The following is an 18,411-nucleotide window of genomic DNA, read 5'->3' as shown; positions in this document are numbered from 1 at the left end:
CAGCAGCTTCTCCGGGCGCTGACTTGACTTGGATATCAACAATGGAAAAGGAACCAGTGGGTGGACAGTACAGGGTCGCGAGACCCCTGTTCTCTGAGGATTCCTTTTCGGGACAGTATAAGAAGATCTACAGGCCACACAAGGATCTGCTCGATCATGTTAGGGGTTGCTTCACGTAAGAACTAAATGCTGCTTGAGTCTGTGCCGTTTTTCAAATAATTCGAGACTGATTTTGGTAGTTTTGCTGTTATTTTTGATTATGTCAGTCATTTATTAGCCATGATGTTCTGCTGAGTCTATTACTGCATGCACCTGCACCTGCACTGCCCTATAAAAGAATGCTTAGCTCTTAATTAAAGGACAGATTGAAGTACATTCTTGCTGTCAGAACAAAGTTTGCATCTTTTTAATGTATTTTTTCCCAGGTTTTCCCAACTTTGTTCCATTTCTATTGGCCCATTTATCACGAATCATCATCGTATAAACAAGCACCCAACCAACAATCTAATCTAAAAAATGGAAATACAAGCTTTTGTTCCGACTTCGGTCAAAAATGCCAAGACTTACTGTAATAATCATATTCGACTAATCTGTGCTTCTGTGTTTTGTCTCAGTTGTGATTCCAAACGAGTGAAGAACGCAGCACTGTCTTTGCTGCCCATCATAGGATGGATGAAAACGTATCGAATTAAAGAATGGCTGCTAGGTGATATAGTGGCTGGAGTCAGCACCGGACTTGTAGCTGTTCTGCAAGGTAGGATCGTGTTCAGCGTTTGCTGCAGGATTTGGATTACTAATTAAACAACACTAACACAGTAGCTACTGGGGCATAGTATACTGTTCTGTATATCATACAGCTATCATATAGTCATAAACTTGGCAACAATGGAACCGCATCAAAGGCCATGAAAGGCTGTGAGGGATGTGTCAGATTAGTTTTTCCCCTCATTTTTAAAGAAAAGTTGTTTGGTGCTTAATAGTAAGAATTTTCATCCGAATTTTCATTTCCGCAGGACTCGCATTCGCCTTGCTGGCTTCCCTGCCTCCAGGATATGGGCTCTATGCAGCATTTTTCCCTGCATTGATGTACTTCTTCTTGGGCACATCCAGACACATCTCAGTAGGTGAGCAATGCTCCTGTGATTAATTTTTTGGGTCCATTTATTACACAGGTTTTACACAATGTAAAAGACAGCAGGCTTTTTTAGGCCTTACGTTCAGGTGCCCATAGACAGGGGCGTCGTATGGGGATAGTTAGGACGACTCTAAGGGCCTGAAAGGGGCTCTGAAATGTATTAACTTGGTAATTTGGAAGAATTGTGGGGAGTTTGGAAGAGTTGTGGGGCCCATAATCCCTGGCAACAACCCTGCCCATACATCCCACACTGAGGACTATACATTCTAGAAGTCAACAAGTGGTTTCCAACCCTGGACCTGGACCTACTGCTCTGCACATTTTAGTAGTTTCCTGTTCTTACACACTGTCTTTAACTCAGGAAGGCCTTCAGCTGTAAGGGTCTGTGACTAAAAGCCCCCAGAAATGGAGTATTTTGGCAGAATTGAGTTGTGTAATATCTTTTTATGGGGCCCAAATTCTTTGCCAGCGCCCTTGTTTGGGAGCAGGGAAAACACTTAAATGTGCAGAGCAGGGGTCCTCCAGGTCCTCCAGGTCCCCTCTGGGATCCCAAACAACGACAAAGTAATTGGAACAAAGCGTGATGATTAATATTAATTCATATCTAACTCCCTCAGGCCCTTTCCCCGTTCTGAGTCTGATGGTTGGAGCCGTTGTGACCAGGCTGGTACCTGGGGATGGCCCTCCAGCCAACATCACTGGATTTGAGGGACTGACCATGGATCAACAGAGAGTTGTAGTGGCCTCATCTGTGACATTTCTCATGGGTATTTTCCAGGTAACGAACGGAACCACACCTCTTTCACACATCTTTATCATTTCCAGACAATCCCTTGTTAGATAAGATGATAATCCGTAATGCCACAAACGTGTGACTGTGTGTGTGTGTGTGTGTGTGTGTGTGTGTGTGTGTGTGTGTGTGTGTGTGTGTGTGTGTGCAACAACTTCCACTGCTTTATTCCATTAATTCATTAAAGCCTCCATTCCCTATTTCCCTTAGCTGGCTATGGGGGTGCTGCAGGTGGGCTTTATAGTCATCTACCTATCAGATACTCTAGTATCTGGCTTCACGACTGCGGCTGCAGTTAATATTCTGGTGTCACAGCTGAAGTTTGTGTTTGGGTTGAATGTTCCTGGCTTCAGTGGACCACTCAACATTTTCTATGTGAGTACTCAATCAATTATCACAAGTATGTTTTATCAATGTTGGAGTGCAACCATCGTGACATGCTTTAACACATGAGGAAATCTTAGTTAATGCACCTGGGAACAGATTTTGATATATTGAATTTTTTTGTACAATACTAAACTTGGGTGTTCAGTGAAGAGCAAAGCAGAAATCTGAGAAAACAGAAAAAGCAGAAATTCGAGAAAACAGAATAAAAAGCTGAAATCTGAGAAAACAGAAAAAGCAGAAATTCGAGAAAACAGAATAAAAAGCAGAAATCTGAGAAAACAGAAAAAGCTGAAATCTGAGAAAACAGAAAAAGCAGAAATCTGAGAAAACACTCCTCAAAAATCACCAAACTGCACTCTCTCAGATCTCTCTGAGAATGCTCTGGACGTGGTCTTGATATTCTTATGAGCTAAGCATGTGTGACTGACAGCCCTCGTCACCGGCGAACAAAATTTGTTTCTGTTACCATAGCAACCATGGCAACGCACACAGCCTTGAGACAGAGAAGCTGTGTTTTGTAGCTTTTCACGTTGAGTTGCGGTTGTGATTTCACAGATCTTTATGCTTTACTGAGGTTCTGATATCTGGAATCGAGTTATCAGCCCATATAAAGATACAAGCTGGAGCCGTGACTGGGGGGAGAGGCTGGCCCGCGTGCCCGGTCATCCCTCCCGTCCGGCACCTGTTGCTGCTCTGCTCGTGATTGGTCAGGGGTGTGCTGCTGTAACCCTGACCCACTTTTAGGACCACCTATTCCACATGGAGAAGAGAGCAATACTAGTGAAATACAGCAAGCATTAATTTGACATTGAGAAAATATTCATAAGACATTTGAATATTTGTACATTTACATTGGGGGCTATGAGGAGCCAGATCTCAGATTTAGGTTCCCAGGAGCTTTAACAACCATCTCAGCACAGACCCATCATTTACCATTTCAATCTCTCATTTCAGACGTTGGAGAGCATTTTACTTCAGATCACCAAAACCAATGTGGCTGATTTGATCACTTCCATTGTGATCATGGTAGCAGTGTTCATAGTGAAGGAGATCAACGACAGATTCAAGTCTAAACTGCCTGTACCTATTCCCATTGAAATCATCATGGTGAGTGTCTCTTTGGAGATGGTTCCAGTTTTATCACACATTCTCAATCTCAGTGGCCTAAACTCATGTTTGTTAATCTTCACTAGACTGTCATTGCTTGTGGAGTCTCATATGGAGCTAACTTTGAGGAACGATTTAATGTGACTGTGGTGGGGACAATGGTGAATGGGTAAGTATGTATTATTGATATTTCTTTATTCAGTCTGTTAGATGTATAATAACTGTGAAACACTGTATTAATAACTGTTACTCCTCAAATACAGTACAGTACAATGTGCCCTAATAGGCACAACATTGCCCTTCATTTCCGATTGTGCACCTTTAAGAAACATGCATATTTAGTTTTTACATCTGCTAGACTTATAGTAGACGTATGTTCGAGGGTACCAACACCGCAATAACAGTTTTGTGCTCCTTTTCAGAACTGTGGGTAATTATGAAATATGTAAATCTACCTTTAAAAGGTGCCAGAAAGCATTTATATATATATATATATCTATCTATCTATAACTATCAGTATCAGTATCACTTTTACTTGCCTCGGAGACAATCACTTGACATTCAACTAACATTCAGCTGAATATGTATTAAATGCAAATGAGGTGTAAATGATTGTATATTGACTGTAACCCTAACCTAACCTTACTCTTTTAGGGTTATGGTTAGGGTTAGGTTTAGGGTTAGATTTAAAGTTTAGGTAAGGGTTAGGATTTAAGGGTTGATTCAAGGGTACGGTTAAGGTTAGGGGTTACTTTATAGGTTATTTTATACATATTCAGTTAAAGGTTAGTTGGATGTCAGGTGAGTGTCTACGAATGTCAGGTGAGTACCTATGAGGCATGTATGATGGACCATCCGAGTAAAATGATACCTAAATATCAAATTACTTTAGGCAGTTAAATCACTGAACTGTCCTGGATTGTGGAGCTGTGGAGTACCCCTGTTGTATACAGCATGGAAGGACAGATAATTAATATACAGTCTGCTACAGGCTAAAAATTAGGCTGGTGCCAGAATATTGAACTATTCTTTTCTGTTTTGATTTATAGATATGAGGCTCCATCAGCTCCAAATTTGCAGGTCATGCAACATGGGGCAGTGGATGCTTTTACGACAGCTATAGTAGGCTTTGCTGTGGCGTTCTCTGTGGCTAAAGTCTACTCTGCCAAACATGACTACACAATTGATGGAAACCAGGTGGGTCAGAATTGAAAGAAAGTTACAGAATTGAAAGAAACAAAACTTCCTTTCGTTACCTAGGAGACACAGTTTGTGCCACCATTCGCAACATCGACCCAAAATGAAAACATTGAATAAAAAGAAACATTAAACCGCCTTTAGGTGAGGTTGTAGGTAGAAAGACAGAGTCAGCATAGTCTCAGTAGCACAGCACCTAGTGGTGGCTTCTCTATGTATGGAGGCAGGTGTTGGTTTCTTCTTTTCCGTCCATTCCGTCTATTTTAGAGCCTATAAAACTGGTGTTATTTATGACAGAAATGAAGCCATGAAAGTGAAGTATGGACTACGTGGTCTAAGGGGTTAAATACATTTCATAACCACAGTGGCTTGAATGTCACACCAAAATCCACTCATTCTAGGCAAATGCTAAAGCTACACTGTATGTCCAAATGTTTGTGGACATCTCTTTAAATGAATGCATTCAGCTACTAGTTGCACCATCATTCAGCTTGTTTACTTCTTGTAGCACTGCCAATAGAATAGGACTCTCTGAAGTAGACAAACACGAATCCCTTGGCACCATGCCTAATGCCAGGTGTGGGCTAGAGGGCTATACAGCCTCCCAGCATTAAACTGTGGAGCAGCGGAACAGTATTCTCTGGAATGGTGGTTGGTGCTCCATCCAATACATTTGGGATGAGCTGAAGAGTTGGGAATAAGGTCGGCTGGTGATCGTCCAACAGCCTGACCTCATTAACGCTCTTGTCGCTGCATGTAATCAGATCCTCACAGAATCGGCAGGGGTCCAACCAGGGGTGGAGCTGCAACTCCATATTAATTCCTATGGATTTAGAATGGGATGTCCTAAAAGCTCTTGTAGGTGTAATATATAGGTGTCCCAATACTTTTGTCCATACAGTGCAACATGCATCATTCATTTTTCATTAATCTGCTTACAACAGGAGCTCATTGCTTTTGGTGCAAGTAACATCTTCGGGGCAGCTTTTCAATCCTTTGCGGCCAGCACTGCACTCTCCAGGACAGCTGTGCAGGAAAGCACAGGGGGGAAGACACAGGTGAGCACAGGCGAGCTCTATCTGATCTGACCTATTTACTACAACAACCTCTATTTTGAATCTTCCTCATGAAGGCACAGAAGTCAAAGGTTAACTGATGCAATATCGTATTTTACAATGCATTTGACATCTGTGTCATAATTTTATACCTCTTGTTTTGGGTGGTTACTATCATAGAGACTTATAAAAGGATCCGTTCTTGGTTTCATATCTACAATTTAAATGTCAAAAGATGGTCATGTTATTTGAATGAATTATTAACTTGTCTTTTTCACATTTGCAGATAGCAAGTCTAGTCTCCGCAATGATAGCTCTGATTGTCACCGTTGGAATAGGATTCTTACTTGAGCCATTGCCTAGGGTGAGGAACAGAGTTTCTTGTGCAGCCTGGAAATTATGCAATCAAAAGCTCATATCCTCACACACTATTTCATCAACTATACACTGTATGTGTAGACACGTCAGGACTCCTCCATGCTCTCATTGCTGAAACAGTGTTTAGTTATACTCATACAGTGATGCTTGAAAGTTTGTGACCCCTTTATATTAATTTGACCAACAACTAAACATATCCGGTAACTGTTCATTACTCCTGCACATCAGCTTAGAGGAGCCCATTCCTCCTGCTGGTGGGTTTCCTCCAACAAACTGCTTGCTTCAGATTCTTCCACAACATTTCTATTGGATTAAGAATTTGAATTCAGAACTTTGACTTTGGCCATTTCAAAGCATTAACTTTACTCCTCTTTAACCAAAACTTTGGTAGAACAACTTAGCGATTGCTTAGGGATGTTATCATTGCTGCATGATCTACGTCAGGGGTTTCCAATCTGATCCGCAAAGGACCGCTGTGGCTGCAGGTTTTCATTTCAGCCAAACAGAAGCACATGCAATCAGTTGTTTAAAGATTCACCAGTTAAATAAACCAGTGGAAAGAGGTGCACTGCTGGTTGTTAGAATGAAAATCTGCAGCCACACCGACTCTTTGCAGATTGGACAGCCCAGACCTACGCTCTCTTGAGATTCAGCCAGCTCACGGTCAAATGTCCTGGTATTTTTGCTTTAAAATATGTTGGTGTAATTAAGAATTCATTGTTTCATCAATGATGGCATGCTGCCCAGGCCCAGTTGCAGCAAAACAGGCCCTAACGATGATACTACCACCACCGTGTTTCACAGACGGGATAAGTGTATTATGCAGTGTTTTCCTTTCTACAAACAAAACACTTCTTTTTAAACCAAAAAGATCTATGTTGGTCTCATCTATCCACAAAACACTGTTCAAATAATCTGGCTTGTTCATTTTTTATTTAATCTTTAGCAGACTGCAGACAAGCAGAAATTTTTTTTTTGAGACCACCACTGTTGTTTAGTGTCTTCCTGATGGTCGACTCATGAACATTAACATTAGCCAATGTGACAAAGGTCTTTAGTTCTTAGAAGTTACCTTTGGGTTCCTTATTGACCTCGCAGACGACTGCAGGCCTGGCTCTTTGCATGATCTTCCAACCAGAGGATAATAATAGTCTTGAATGTCCTCAATTTGTACACAATCTGATGATCTGGGCTGGAGTCTGTGATAAAGAAATATTCATCCAAATAACTGGAGATCGATGTCATTGACTTTAGAAAAAACAACAGATGAGCAGGTGTCTACAAACTTTTGCCATATCGTGTATACAGAGTGAAGCACTGCATACAAGTGAATGATCATATGAACATATGAACAATAAAACACTGTAACCAGCTCACGTTATCTAAACACATGTTGATGTTGATGTTTTCCAGTCTGTTTTGGGAGCGCTGGTGATTGTGAATCTGAAAGGTATGCTGATGCAGTTCAAAGAGATTCCATACCTCTGGGCGAGGGACAAAGCTGACTTTGTGAGCACTCTCTTTGTTTCTGAAACTTGTAGACGCTTTCTGTCCAACCTTGAGTTAGATAGAGAAAAAAAAACATTCTCTAGCTCAAGTTACAGATTTCTCTTCTTCTGACCATGTCTGTGACCCTCCGTCCTGCAGGTGATCTGGATAGTGACCTGTGCGGCGTGTGTAATTCTGGGGCTGGATTTGGGGCTTGCTGTGGGAGTTGGTGTGGAACTTATTGCAGTGGTCTTCAGGGCTCAGTTGTAAGTGTGTGTGCTTTGTATCTCTGAAATAGTAACTTTACATAAGATGTTTGTATTGGTCCAATGGCCATGAACCTTTCACACCAGTGATCTGTTGTTTGAGTGCCAACACTGTGTGTTTTTGCTACCAGTCCACGCTGCTCTGTCCTGGCCAATATTAAAGGCACTGACATCTACAGAGACCGAAAAGACTACCTGTCTGTGAGTATCTGCTAATGTTTATCCAGGGGTGGGAAATACTTTAGTTATTAAGTGCTTTCCTGTTATGCATAGAAAACAAATGTACACTAGTAAATACGTATGTACACTTATATGTAAGTAATTAAGTGCTTTGTACTTTGTAGTTTACTTTAACCTGAGCTGAATACCTGGACTTTTATTCAATTATTTCTCCAAGTGAAAAAGTACATATTTTAGTCCTTACTTTTAAGTTTAGTCCTAAGACCAAAGTACCGATTGCAAATACAGACAGAATTAAACTGTCCACAATTATGCTGATGTGCAAGGCCTGGTACCACTTTTCAGTCACTGTCCGATTTAAAAAGGGTTAAGGGTCAACAACTAAGGGTAGCATGTGATCTTCTCAAGTCCTGCCCTAACCCCTGCCAGTTAACATGTCTGGATTCTGAAATTCATGCTATAAATCATTTACTTTTTAACTTTTGTATATGCACTATATGTCCAAATGTTTGTGGACACCCCTTCTAATGATTGCATTTATCGATTTTAAGTTACAGCCATTGCTGAGACATATGTGCAATTGCACATACACACACAGCTTGTAGTGGTACTATTACTGGCAGAGAAGTAGTGCCAAGAGAATAAGGCTCCTGTTGGCACCATGTCTTTGGTGCCATTGAGCTGTGGAGCAGTGGGAAAGCTGTGTTCTCTGGAATGATGGATGGTGACGCTCCATCCAGTAGTTGTGAGATGAGTTGGGCAGTTGGGGATGACGAGGTGGGGTGGAGATCATCCATCATCCAGACCTCACTAACACTCTTGTCTCTGAATTAAATTGAATATAAAGACTCCTTCCCTGGACAGTAGAGACAACGAGTAGGTGCAGGTGTCCCAATACTTTTGTCCATGTAGTGTACTTTCACTTCCACTTTTAACTGTGTATGATTTTGACACACTACCAATGCTTTTGATCCAATACAGGTTCTGTGAACTTTTTACACCTCTCTGATTATCCAGCACCCCAATACTCTCAACTGCAATTTTCTACTAGCTAATCTTCCACCTTTATTTCCAGACTTATGAACCTGAAGGAGTTAAAATATTCAAAATCCCCTCGCCCATCTTCTTTGCAAACATTGAGTTCTTCAAGGACAAACTAATCCAAGCTGTAAGTTGCTCTGATGGTGCATCTACTACCCAAGCTAGTCAATGGCCTAGTGTATTATATATAATGTACATTATGTTAATACACATTTATAGCTCAATCACAAATCTTACCTCTCAGGTTGGATTCAGTCCACTCCGAGTTTTGAGGAAGAGGAACAAGGCACTGCGGAAGATCCGGAAAATGCTGAAGGATGGAGAGCTGCACATGACACCAGTAAGTCCGGTGTGATACTGTTTGTAACTGTGGAAAACTTGAGGTTGCTGCCGGCTTTTATGCCAGTTAAATGGCGAGCATTGCACTGGCATGACTTGTTAAGCTCTCCTGTTAATCTCTGCTCCCACAGTCAGGCATCAAGGCCCTCGATTTTTCAAGCACTGAGAACTGGGAGGATGAGGGCAATACAGAGGAGTTAGATCAGCCAGTGGACTTCTCGGACCTCCCTGTTCAGGTGAACTGGAGAACGGAGCTTCCTGGCAACATCAGCGTTCCACCAGTGGACATCCACAGCCTTGTGCTGGACTTTTCTGCAGTGTCCTTCATCGACATATCAGCTCTCAAGGGGCTTAAAATGGTAAAACGTCTAATTAAGACATGCAACTTTTTAATGGTGCTTTTGAGCTGGATTACCAACCGTTTTTAATACAAATGGACTGAGCAAGTCCCTTTAAAACTTGCTGCTAGTGATACAAAATTTAGACCTGATGCCTTATTTATAATGTTCTGAAATTCTGAATAATATTCTGAAATTGAGCAGATGTTGCGGAATGAGCTTAACAATATAAAATATTATATTATATAAGATTTAATATTTTAGATTATATTACTATAATATAAACAAATATACTTTCTTTCCTCTATACAGACTCTGAAGGAATTCATTCGAGTGGACGTGGAGGTGTACATTGTGGCATGTGATGGTAATTAACCCTTTTAGGCTCGTTATACCTTGTCAGTGGCTGCTTGTCAGATGTTAACTGCTCTGATCCTGTCCTTGCAGTGCACATCTGGGAGAAACTGCACAACTGCATGTTTTTTGACGACGAGATTAAAACGTCCATGTTCTATCCCACTATTCATGATGCCATGTTGCACATTCTGGCGAAACACCGAGATTGTTTAAAAGAAACTGAGAATGAAAAGGTATAGTATGATCTCTTATGTAAGCAGAGACAGGCATGCGTCAGATTTTGAACATAATAACATATTAATGGAGGACTGCGTTCACACTTTCCTTTCAAACCGAATTGAGTTACTGAATTACTGAAGGAGTTAATAGATGACAATAAAACATGCACTCGCTGACCGCTGTACTGGGAACACTGTACTAATACTGGATAAGACCTCCCTTAGCTCTCAAAACAGCCTCAATTTATCCTGTCAGGGATTCAACATGTTGGCTCGATTGCATCACACAGTGCCTGCAGATTTTCCAGGGTCACATGGCTCAGATTTTGCACATGGTAGCAACTCATACAAATACTCAAACCGCCTGGGGCATTCAAGTGATGATTCATTGATATTAACCAGCCCAAATTGCGCCAAGAAATCAATCCCCTCACCTAGCCTGAACTGTTGACACCAGGCAGGGTGAGTCCATGGATTCGAGCTGTTGGCATCAAATTCTGACCCTACCATCGGTGTGCCCTTATCAGACCAAGACTTTTTTTTCAGTCTTTGACTGCCCAACTGAGCCTCAGCTTTCTGTTCTCGGCTGACAGAAGTTAAACCCTTCGTGGTCTCCTGCTGTTGTAGCCCATCCTCTTCAAGGATGGACGTGGTGGTGCATTCTGAGATGCTTTTCTGCTCACCATTGTTGTATAGTCGATTCTAGAGCCAGGAAGTAGAGTCAGGGGACTAGAGGTGTAGAGATGTAGGAAGACGTTTCTTCTGCGTTTGTTCAGTGTCCCATTCAGTCTGGAGACACCAGGTTGTACCCAGATCTTTATAGGCAGTTTCCGCCTCTAAACCTGTAAACAAGTCTAAGTATTTTTAAACTGTTGGTCATCTTTATGACCCCCATGAATTACTTATGTGGCCCTCTTTGACCTGCGGGTCATGGGAACCACTTTACCTGGCACGTGAACATTACCTGAACCTGCTGCACCATATCATATGCATGATCCCATGCATTGTACTGCTGCCACATGATTGGCTAATTAGATAATTGCATGCATGAGTAGGTGTACAGGTGTTCCTAATGCAATGATTGGTGAGTGCATGTTAAGGAAAGCAATGCTAGGATCTGCTGACATTTACCTGTGGATGGTGCGTGTGTGTGTGTGTCTGTTCACAGGAGGCAGACTTCAAGTTGGGGAGCAGTGACGGATTAAACCTGCGGGGAATGGACCAAATACTGGTTTCAAATGTATGAATATTATGCATTAAATGATACTATTTTTTAAAAGTACTTTGTACCTGTAGTAATTCGGTCCTATGTTATCCTCAGATGTTTCCGAATGGACTGTAAGTGCAAGAGCTGGACGTCTCCAGTCACACTGCCAATCGGATATCGTTACGACTGGAAGGATTCCACCTGTGTGTCCAACTACACAAAGACTTCCACAGCAGTACATGCCATAAGACATAAGTGCATTACAGTCAAGAGAACTGTTCGATTTCCAAATGCTGTTGATGCATAAACGTCTCTATCATAACCAAACAGGGCAGCTGCAGCTCTCAAATGGTGTAAAAACAAAGTTACATGGTTTTCTTATACAGTGTGTGATCAGAAATGGTAGTGGGATACGCTGTCCTAGGTACTCAAACTGAATAGATAAGGTCTTTTTTTTAACTGCTATCAAAACAGAGCTTTCAGACATGATGACTGTATGCACTCTGCCACTGTAAAGTACCTCTGGAAAGGTCAACTCATCTGAACCTGCTTCCATGTTTTTCTTCTTATACGCTCTCTGTGTTTTTATGTCTTTTTCGAACTGAAGTGCAATATATGTTCACATCGTTTGTTTTATAATAAAATGTTAAACAGTAACAGTGTACTGTCTGTCCTCACTTGAGAAGTGACCAGCAGAGTCAGCTTCTTCTTCTGAACTCTCCAATAAGTTGATGCACAGTGACAGTGAAATCACACTAAAACAATTATCAGCTTTGGACCAAAGTTTAGATTCTAATAATGTTTCAAACCAATATTTAATGATGGGTGTTTTATTTCCACATACACCGATCAGCCATAACATTAGCACTACTGACAAACAAGTGAAAAACATTGATTATCATCATCTCCAGTGGCTGCATCTGTCAAGGGAACGGTCAGCTCTTAAAGGTGATTCAGGAATAATGGGCAAGCATAAGAACTTGAGACACTTTGATAAGAACCAAACTGTGATGACTAGACGTCTGGTTCAGAACATCTCCACCAAAACATCAGGCAGGTCTTGTGGTTTTTTTCTGATATGCAGTGGTCAGTACCTAGTAAAAGTGGTCAAGGAAAGGACAACCAGTGAACCAAGGACAGGGTCATGGGCACCTAAGGTTCATTGATGCGATCAATGGAGCCCCCACCTCACGACTTAAAGGCCTCAAAGGATCTGCTGCGAATGTCTTGGTGCCAGATACCACAGGACACCTTCATAATATTTGAAGTCAATGTCTCGAATGCTCAGATTTGTTGGGATGGCAAAAGTATTAATGGTATTAATGTTATGGCTGATCGGTGTATGTGGAAATAAAACACCCATCACCCATCACCCACTATTGAGGCTTCAGACATGTTCGCAAGAGGTTGACCGATATGGTTTTCTGGATATTTAGGGCATTAATTTGAAGTTTATAGTATACAAAGTTTACAGGAACACAAATCCTTAGAGAGAAATAGAGCTTGCAGACAGCAGAAACTTGGAAATGATGAAAAAACTTAATAATGAACTTTTTAACGCACTGAAAGTAAACGTTTTAATATGTAATAAAACATTCCTCATAATCAGCTCATAACATTTAAGATTATTTCTAGATGTGAGGTATGATGAGCTCCTGGATTTAAATTTCATTAAAAGCCCTTTAGCCTTAATCAAACATTTCTCTTAAATGTCATTTTGAGGCTTTTTTTGTCTGTTACCAAAAATCTACCGTTGAAGCTGTGTGTGCAAGACTGCAAGAGTGAGGGAAGCTATAGTAATGTGGAGCTTTTGCCCCAACTGTTCAGTAACACCTCAATATGTCCATCCCTCCACTTCCTGGAGCAGTGGTGGCTCACCAGCCAGAGCACCAGGCTATTGATGACAAAGTTGTGGGTTTAATACCTGGGCTCGGCATTGTTGGGCCCTTAAGCAAGGCCCTTTACCCTTTCTGCTTCGGGCACGTGTGTTCACTGCACAGCCGGGTTAAAGACGGAGACCAAATTCCATCCGTGTCCAACACTAATGGTGAACATGGTTGTCTTGTATGGTCCTCTAACGTGGAAGTTTGATTGATTGCACTTGACTTGTGATCCAGGCTTTAATCAAACCTTAGCGTTGTGGGTGGGACAAGAGACAGATTGCAAATCAAAGCAGTAAGACTAGGGGCAGGATCTAGGAGTGTTTCTACTGGTTGTTGTTGCATTAAATATGCACTTATACATTTTTTAATCAGTAATTAAACAAGTAGAAATATAAAATCAGAGGCCCGGGGTGGTCCAGCGGCACTACGGCACCGTCACTGTGATCAGAGGATTGCTGGTTTGAACCCTGATCACGCTGCAAGCAATCAGCAGCAGAGGCCCCTAGAGAGAGCAATTGACCTCTTGGTGGGTAGATGGTGCTCTCCCCCACATCAAACTAGCACGGTGCTGGCTGGCACTGGCGTCTGCTAGCCGGTGAGTCAGAGATGGGTATACAGCACAGTTGGTTGCCTGGTGATGTTGCATCGGCGGCAGTTCGAAAAAGAAGTGTGGCTGGCTGTGCACCTGTTAGAGGGTGTGTGTGTTGGTCTTGCATGTGATTGGGGGAGGGAGAGAAATAACATTTATTAAAAAATTAATAAATAAAATCAGGAACCTTCATTTCATTATATCTGGTAGCCCTGGAGTGGTGACTGCACTGTTCATCTCCAGGATGATCACCTACACGTTTAAGTGCAAAAACTCTGTTGTTCCGCATTTAACCTCTAACCAGATTTAAACTTGTAACTTTTTTAAGCAGGAAAATAAAAGAATTAATGGAGAATAACAGTAATAGAAATGATAAAACAGTGGTGAAAAACATGACGTATTGTGCATTTAATTCTTAGTACATTCATGAAAGAACACATTCAACATAATTTTAAAATATTGCCAAATCCAAACTTTTTTTGTTTGTTTCTTTTAACCAAAATAAGAGCCATAATTAAAGGTATATACTCTAATATCTCACAGTAATTACATAACATCTTATATGCAGCCCAAACCTACACTGAAGTTCAACTATACAACAGGCCATACAAAACCCTACCACAGAATCACATCTGAGATCACTGCTCAGGCATGAGAAAAACATCATAATTCTATTGGTAATACGGCCTGTAGCGGCCCTGGTCCGGATGATGGGGTCCAGGCATCTGTCCCTGCGGTGGGCCTTGCATTCTGGGAGGAGGGGGTCCTCTGGGGGCAGGCCACATACCCGGACTTAGGCCACCTGGCTGGTTGAAAGGTGGGCTGAGGGTGCCCTTGTCCTCAGAGAACTGGGAGCTGTAATGATGGGGTGGAGGAGCGTTTACTGGTGGGCCGCCATGCTGTGGAGGGGGGCCTGGCGGAGGATGGTTCATGTATGGTGGCAGCTGACCCATCAGGTGTCCAGGAGGAGGGGTGATGGGAGGTGGAACTGAAGACAAAGGAGGAGGCTGGGCTGGGTTGAAGACCATGTGTGAGCTGGAGCCCTGCGGTGGGTGCTGCATCGGGTGACTGATGGGAGGCGGAGGAGGTGGAGGGCCGTAACGCTGCTGAGGTGGCGCCATCATGTGGTGTGGGAGGGAAACAACAGGCTGTCCTGGATAATCTCCTGGGTGGTGGTGTGGAGGCAGCGCATTGGCTGAGAGCTGATCGCGGGGGATGGGGCTCGTCGAATTATCCTGAATGGGGACAGTGATGAGGTTGCTGTGCTTCCTCGTGGTCACCGTAGCAATGCGGAAGGTCTCTTGAGGGAGAGAGCGAGAGGACCCCATGTCGGCAGCAGGCTGGCCTGGCGGAGTTCGGAGATCATCGTGGGATGAAGGAGGTGGCTGACTGTAAGTGTCGTGACCCACATGTGACAGAGGGGGAGGGATGAGCACGTGGGCTTTGGACAGGTGAGGAGGGGGCACACGGAAGCGGTCCGAAACATCAGACGAGGCAGGAAGGTGGAGAGGGTCGGTGCGGCCTGATGAAGCCTTGCTCTGCCTCATGTGGCGGTGGTTAATGTGGGCCTGCAGGTCTCTCTGGGAGAGGTAGGTGCGCTTGCAACCCTGAACGATGCTGCACATAAAGAGGGAGCCTCGCTGACACTGCTCGATGCGCTGGACTGGGTCTGTGCAGCTGTACAGCGTTAAACTGAAAAGACAGGGAATAAACAACAAAGTCAGGAAGTAAAAACAACACACAACCACAGCAGTGGAAGTCATCAGCCCAGCCCAATGTGGTTTCAGGCCAGGTTCTGTTTTCATGTACAACATCAGACTCAGGTTCAGGCTTCAACATCTTGCCTGTGCAGACCTCTAACCAGCAGACAAGCAAATTGTATGCACTAACTAAAGGTATCTCATACTTACCCTGGGCACATTTTATCACCTTTCCTTTCATGAAGCAGTGCACAGTCATAGCAAAACACATGCTTACAAGGAATCTGTGGAGAAAAGAAAAAGTGTGTGCTTATTTGTGAAGCCACAGGAACATAAATTGGGTCACCAATACAGTGGTATCTTACAGACCCTGATGTGCACACTTACCATGCGACCATAGGTCTTAATGGGCAGACCACACTTGTCACAGAAGTGCACAGGGGTCTCATCCCTCTCACCAATCAGATTGAGCTGTGGAAAAAGCAAGAAGAGGATGTTTTAGTTCATGTCATTTCAGTAGGAATAAAAATATAAAAGAAGAACGAGACTGAATAAACAGTTACAAGTCTGACACCTTATAGTCCCAGTAGAACTGCTGAGGGTATCGCCGCTGGCCTGCAAACGCATCTCCTGCCTTTGCCCCAAACTCAAACCTCTCCTCCTGTTTATAGGCAAAGCCCTCTATCAAAGAAATACATCATATCATGATTAATCCCACACCGAAACTGCTCCCAAATATGTTTGCAAGAATGTGCTTGTGAAGGTAACTGGCCCAAGGAAATGATGAGGGACTGGACTTACTTCGAGCCTGTTTGGGAAGAAGCTTGATGGGGATCCTCCTTCTAACGTCAGGACCTCCTAATGCCCCCTCTGTTCCTTGCATGTCACTGTCTGCATATGAAAAAAGCCATGGATTGTGGTTAGAACTGCTCTCTAGAGACTGGTGTCCAGACTGCACCATTAAAACAGTCATTTATACACTTAGTTAAATCTTCTAGAATTGTTAAGCAAGACTCCTCATGAATTTGCTTCTGTAGGTACTTGTGGACAAAGGCACGTCATGCCGATGTGTTGCTGCCTTTCTGACCTTAGGTTTAAACAGGTTGCAAAAATGGGAAGCTCTATGGCTTGGACCTGGAGCCCTTGGCTGCTTCTAAGTGTCTCATTCGACGGTCAATGCTTTTCTAATGAGATTATACAAGTGGTGTGAGCTCAATTCGGTCAGTGTGTTTCTTAACCTACAATCTTTACTACTAGAAGGAGTGTCTGGACATTTCAATAGCCTACTAACAGCTACACTATTTAGACAAAAGTATTGGGACACCTGTTCTTTCTTTCTACTAGATTTTGGAGCATTGCTGCGAAGACACTTCACCCCACCTCATCTCATCTCAGTGGTGTCTCAGCGGTTAGAGCGCCGGAATATCGTTAACAGGGTTGTGGGTTTGATTCCCGGGCTCGGCAAGCTGCCACTGTTGGGCCCTTGAGCAAAGCCCTCTACCCTCTCTGCTCCCCGGGCGCTGGAGTTGGCTGCCCACCGCTCTGGGTGTGTGTGTGTGTGTGTGTGTGTACTCACTGCCCCTAACACACGTGTGTGTGAGTGTGTGTGTTCACTACCAGATGGGTTAAATGCGGAGGACACATTTACACATGACAAATACGTGCACCTTTACCTTTACTCTTCCCAAAACTATCCATCATTCCAGAGAACACAGCTCCAATTCTCCACAGCTCAAAGCTGGGGGCTTAATACCATGGTGCCAATAGGTTCATGATCATCTGCTCTAGAGATATTCTCCTTTTCTAATGGCAGCACTTTTCTACAGAGACTAGACAAGGATAAAAGTCAAAGGATAAAGGTGCACGTATTTGTCACTGTACAGTGTACACTGAAATGTGTCCTCCGCATTTAACCCATCTGGTAGTGAACACACACTCACACACACACATGTGTTAGGGGCAGTGAGTACACACACACACACCCAGAGCGGTGGGCAGCCAACTCCAGCGCCCGGGGAGCAGAGAGGGTAAAGGGCCTTGCTCAAGGACCCAACAGTGGCAGCTTGCCGAGCCCGGGAATCGAACCCACAACCTGTGTGTGTGTGTGTGTGTGTGTGTGTGTGTGTGTGTGCATTTGCACATCTGTATCAGCAATGGGTGCAACCAAAAGTTACGTCAACTAAAAGCATTCATTAGAAGGGGTGTCCGTAAACATTTGGACATTAGACAGTGTATTAATCAAAGGCCAATCGATTTCACCTGGGCGGGTGAAATCGAACGAGGGGCGTGGCTTGCTGGGTAGCGAAGCCCCGCCCACTCCCCCAACCCGGCCCAACCACGCAACCTTCAATTCAACGATCCAGAAACAAAGGAAGCGTATGTGTTGATTGCACCGTGGCCTTGGTCTGATATTACAGAGCGCCCCAGTCTGGAGAAGAGCTTAACTATGAGCACAGGGCTGCAGGAGACGCCTACACTACAGTTAGCCGGTTAGCAGGCTAACACGGAGGCCAACACGGCCACTAAATGCGGAAACGGCCACCGTGCGGCGTTAGCTACCTACAACAGCCCGCGGCCTCACTAAAAGCCTGGGGGTTATACTCACGTACTCATCTGAACAGTATCGTACAACCAGCAAAAACATGAAAGTGTAGACTTCCCTCCTTACCAATCGGATCCATGGTTGTGCGGGTGAATTCAGAGTCATCGCGCGCTTCCGTTGTGCACCTTTCAAAATAAAAGTCCTTGTGGTGCCA

General features: G+C 43.4%; 2 protein-coding genes across 5 annotated transcripts; one reads left to right on the top strand and one right to left on the bottom strand.

Moving 5' to 3' along the window:
- slc26a3.1 (solute carrier family 26 member 3) lies at positions 1 to 12,128 on the top strand. Its single transcript, XM_072673142.1, has 20 exons — positions 1 to 175; positions 615 to 754; positions 1,014 to 1,124; positions 1,753 to 1,913; positions 2,136 to 2,300; positions 3,267 to 3,419; positions 3,506 to 3,588; positions 4,469 to 4,616; positions 5,561 to 5,674; positions 5,958 to 6,035; positions 7,463 to 7,558; positions 7,697 to 7,803; positions 7,935 to 8,004; positions 9,059 to 9,151; positions 9,269 to 9,364; positions 9,495 to 9,722; positions 10,014 to 10,068; positions 10,149 to 10,291; positions 11,445 to 11,516; positions 11,598 to 12,128. The coding sequence occupies exons 1-20, from the start codon at positions 42 to 44 to the stop codon at positions 11,616 to 11,618; spliced, it is 2,268 nt and encodes a 755-aa protein (XP_072529243.1). The 5' UTR covers positions 1 to 41; the 3' UTR covers positions 11,619 to 12,128.
- A 2,211-nt stretch (positions 12,129 to 14,339) lies between these two features.
- On the bottom strand, positions 14,340 to 18,371 carry cbll1 (Cbl proto-oncogene-like 1, E3 ubiquitin protein ligase). 4 transcript variants are annotated; one of them, XM_072673136.1, is made up of 6 exons: positions 18,324 to 18,371; positions 16,457 to 16,546; positions 16,230 to 16,336; positions 16,043 to 16,126; positions 15,866 to 15,939; positions 14,340 to 15,647 (listed from the first exon to the last, which is right to left on the bottom strand). In XM_072673136.1, exons 1-6 carry the CDS (start codon positions 18,334 to 18,336, stop codon positions 14,627 to 14,629), a joined length of 1,389 nt encoding a protein of 462 aa, XP_072529237.1. In that variant the 5' UTR covers positions 18,337 to 18,371; the 3' UTR covers positions 14,340 to 14,626. The 4 variants fall into 4 exon arrangements, with proteins under 4 accessions (XP_072529237.1, XP_072529238.1, XP_072529239.1 ...); XM_072673137.1 differs by lacking the exon at positions 18,324 to 18,371 and adding an exon at positions 18,265 to 18,316; XM_072673138.1 differs by lacking the exon at positions 18,324 to 18,371 and adding an exon at positions 18,261 to 18,276.
- Positions 18,372 to 18,411: the final 40 nt, after the last annotated feature.

Source organism: Salminus brasiliensis, chromosome 2 (genome assembly GCF_030463535.1).
Source record: "Salminus brasiliensis chromosome 2, fSalBra1.hap2, whole genome shotgun sequence".
In the NCBI taxonomy this organism is placed as follows: domain Eukaryota; kingdom Metazoa; phylum Chordata; class Actinopteri; order Characiformes; family Bryconidae; genus Salminus; species Salminus brasiliensis.
Note: the sequence above shows the minus strand (reverse complement) of the source record. Positions and strands in the feature narration are given on the sequence as shown.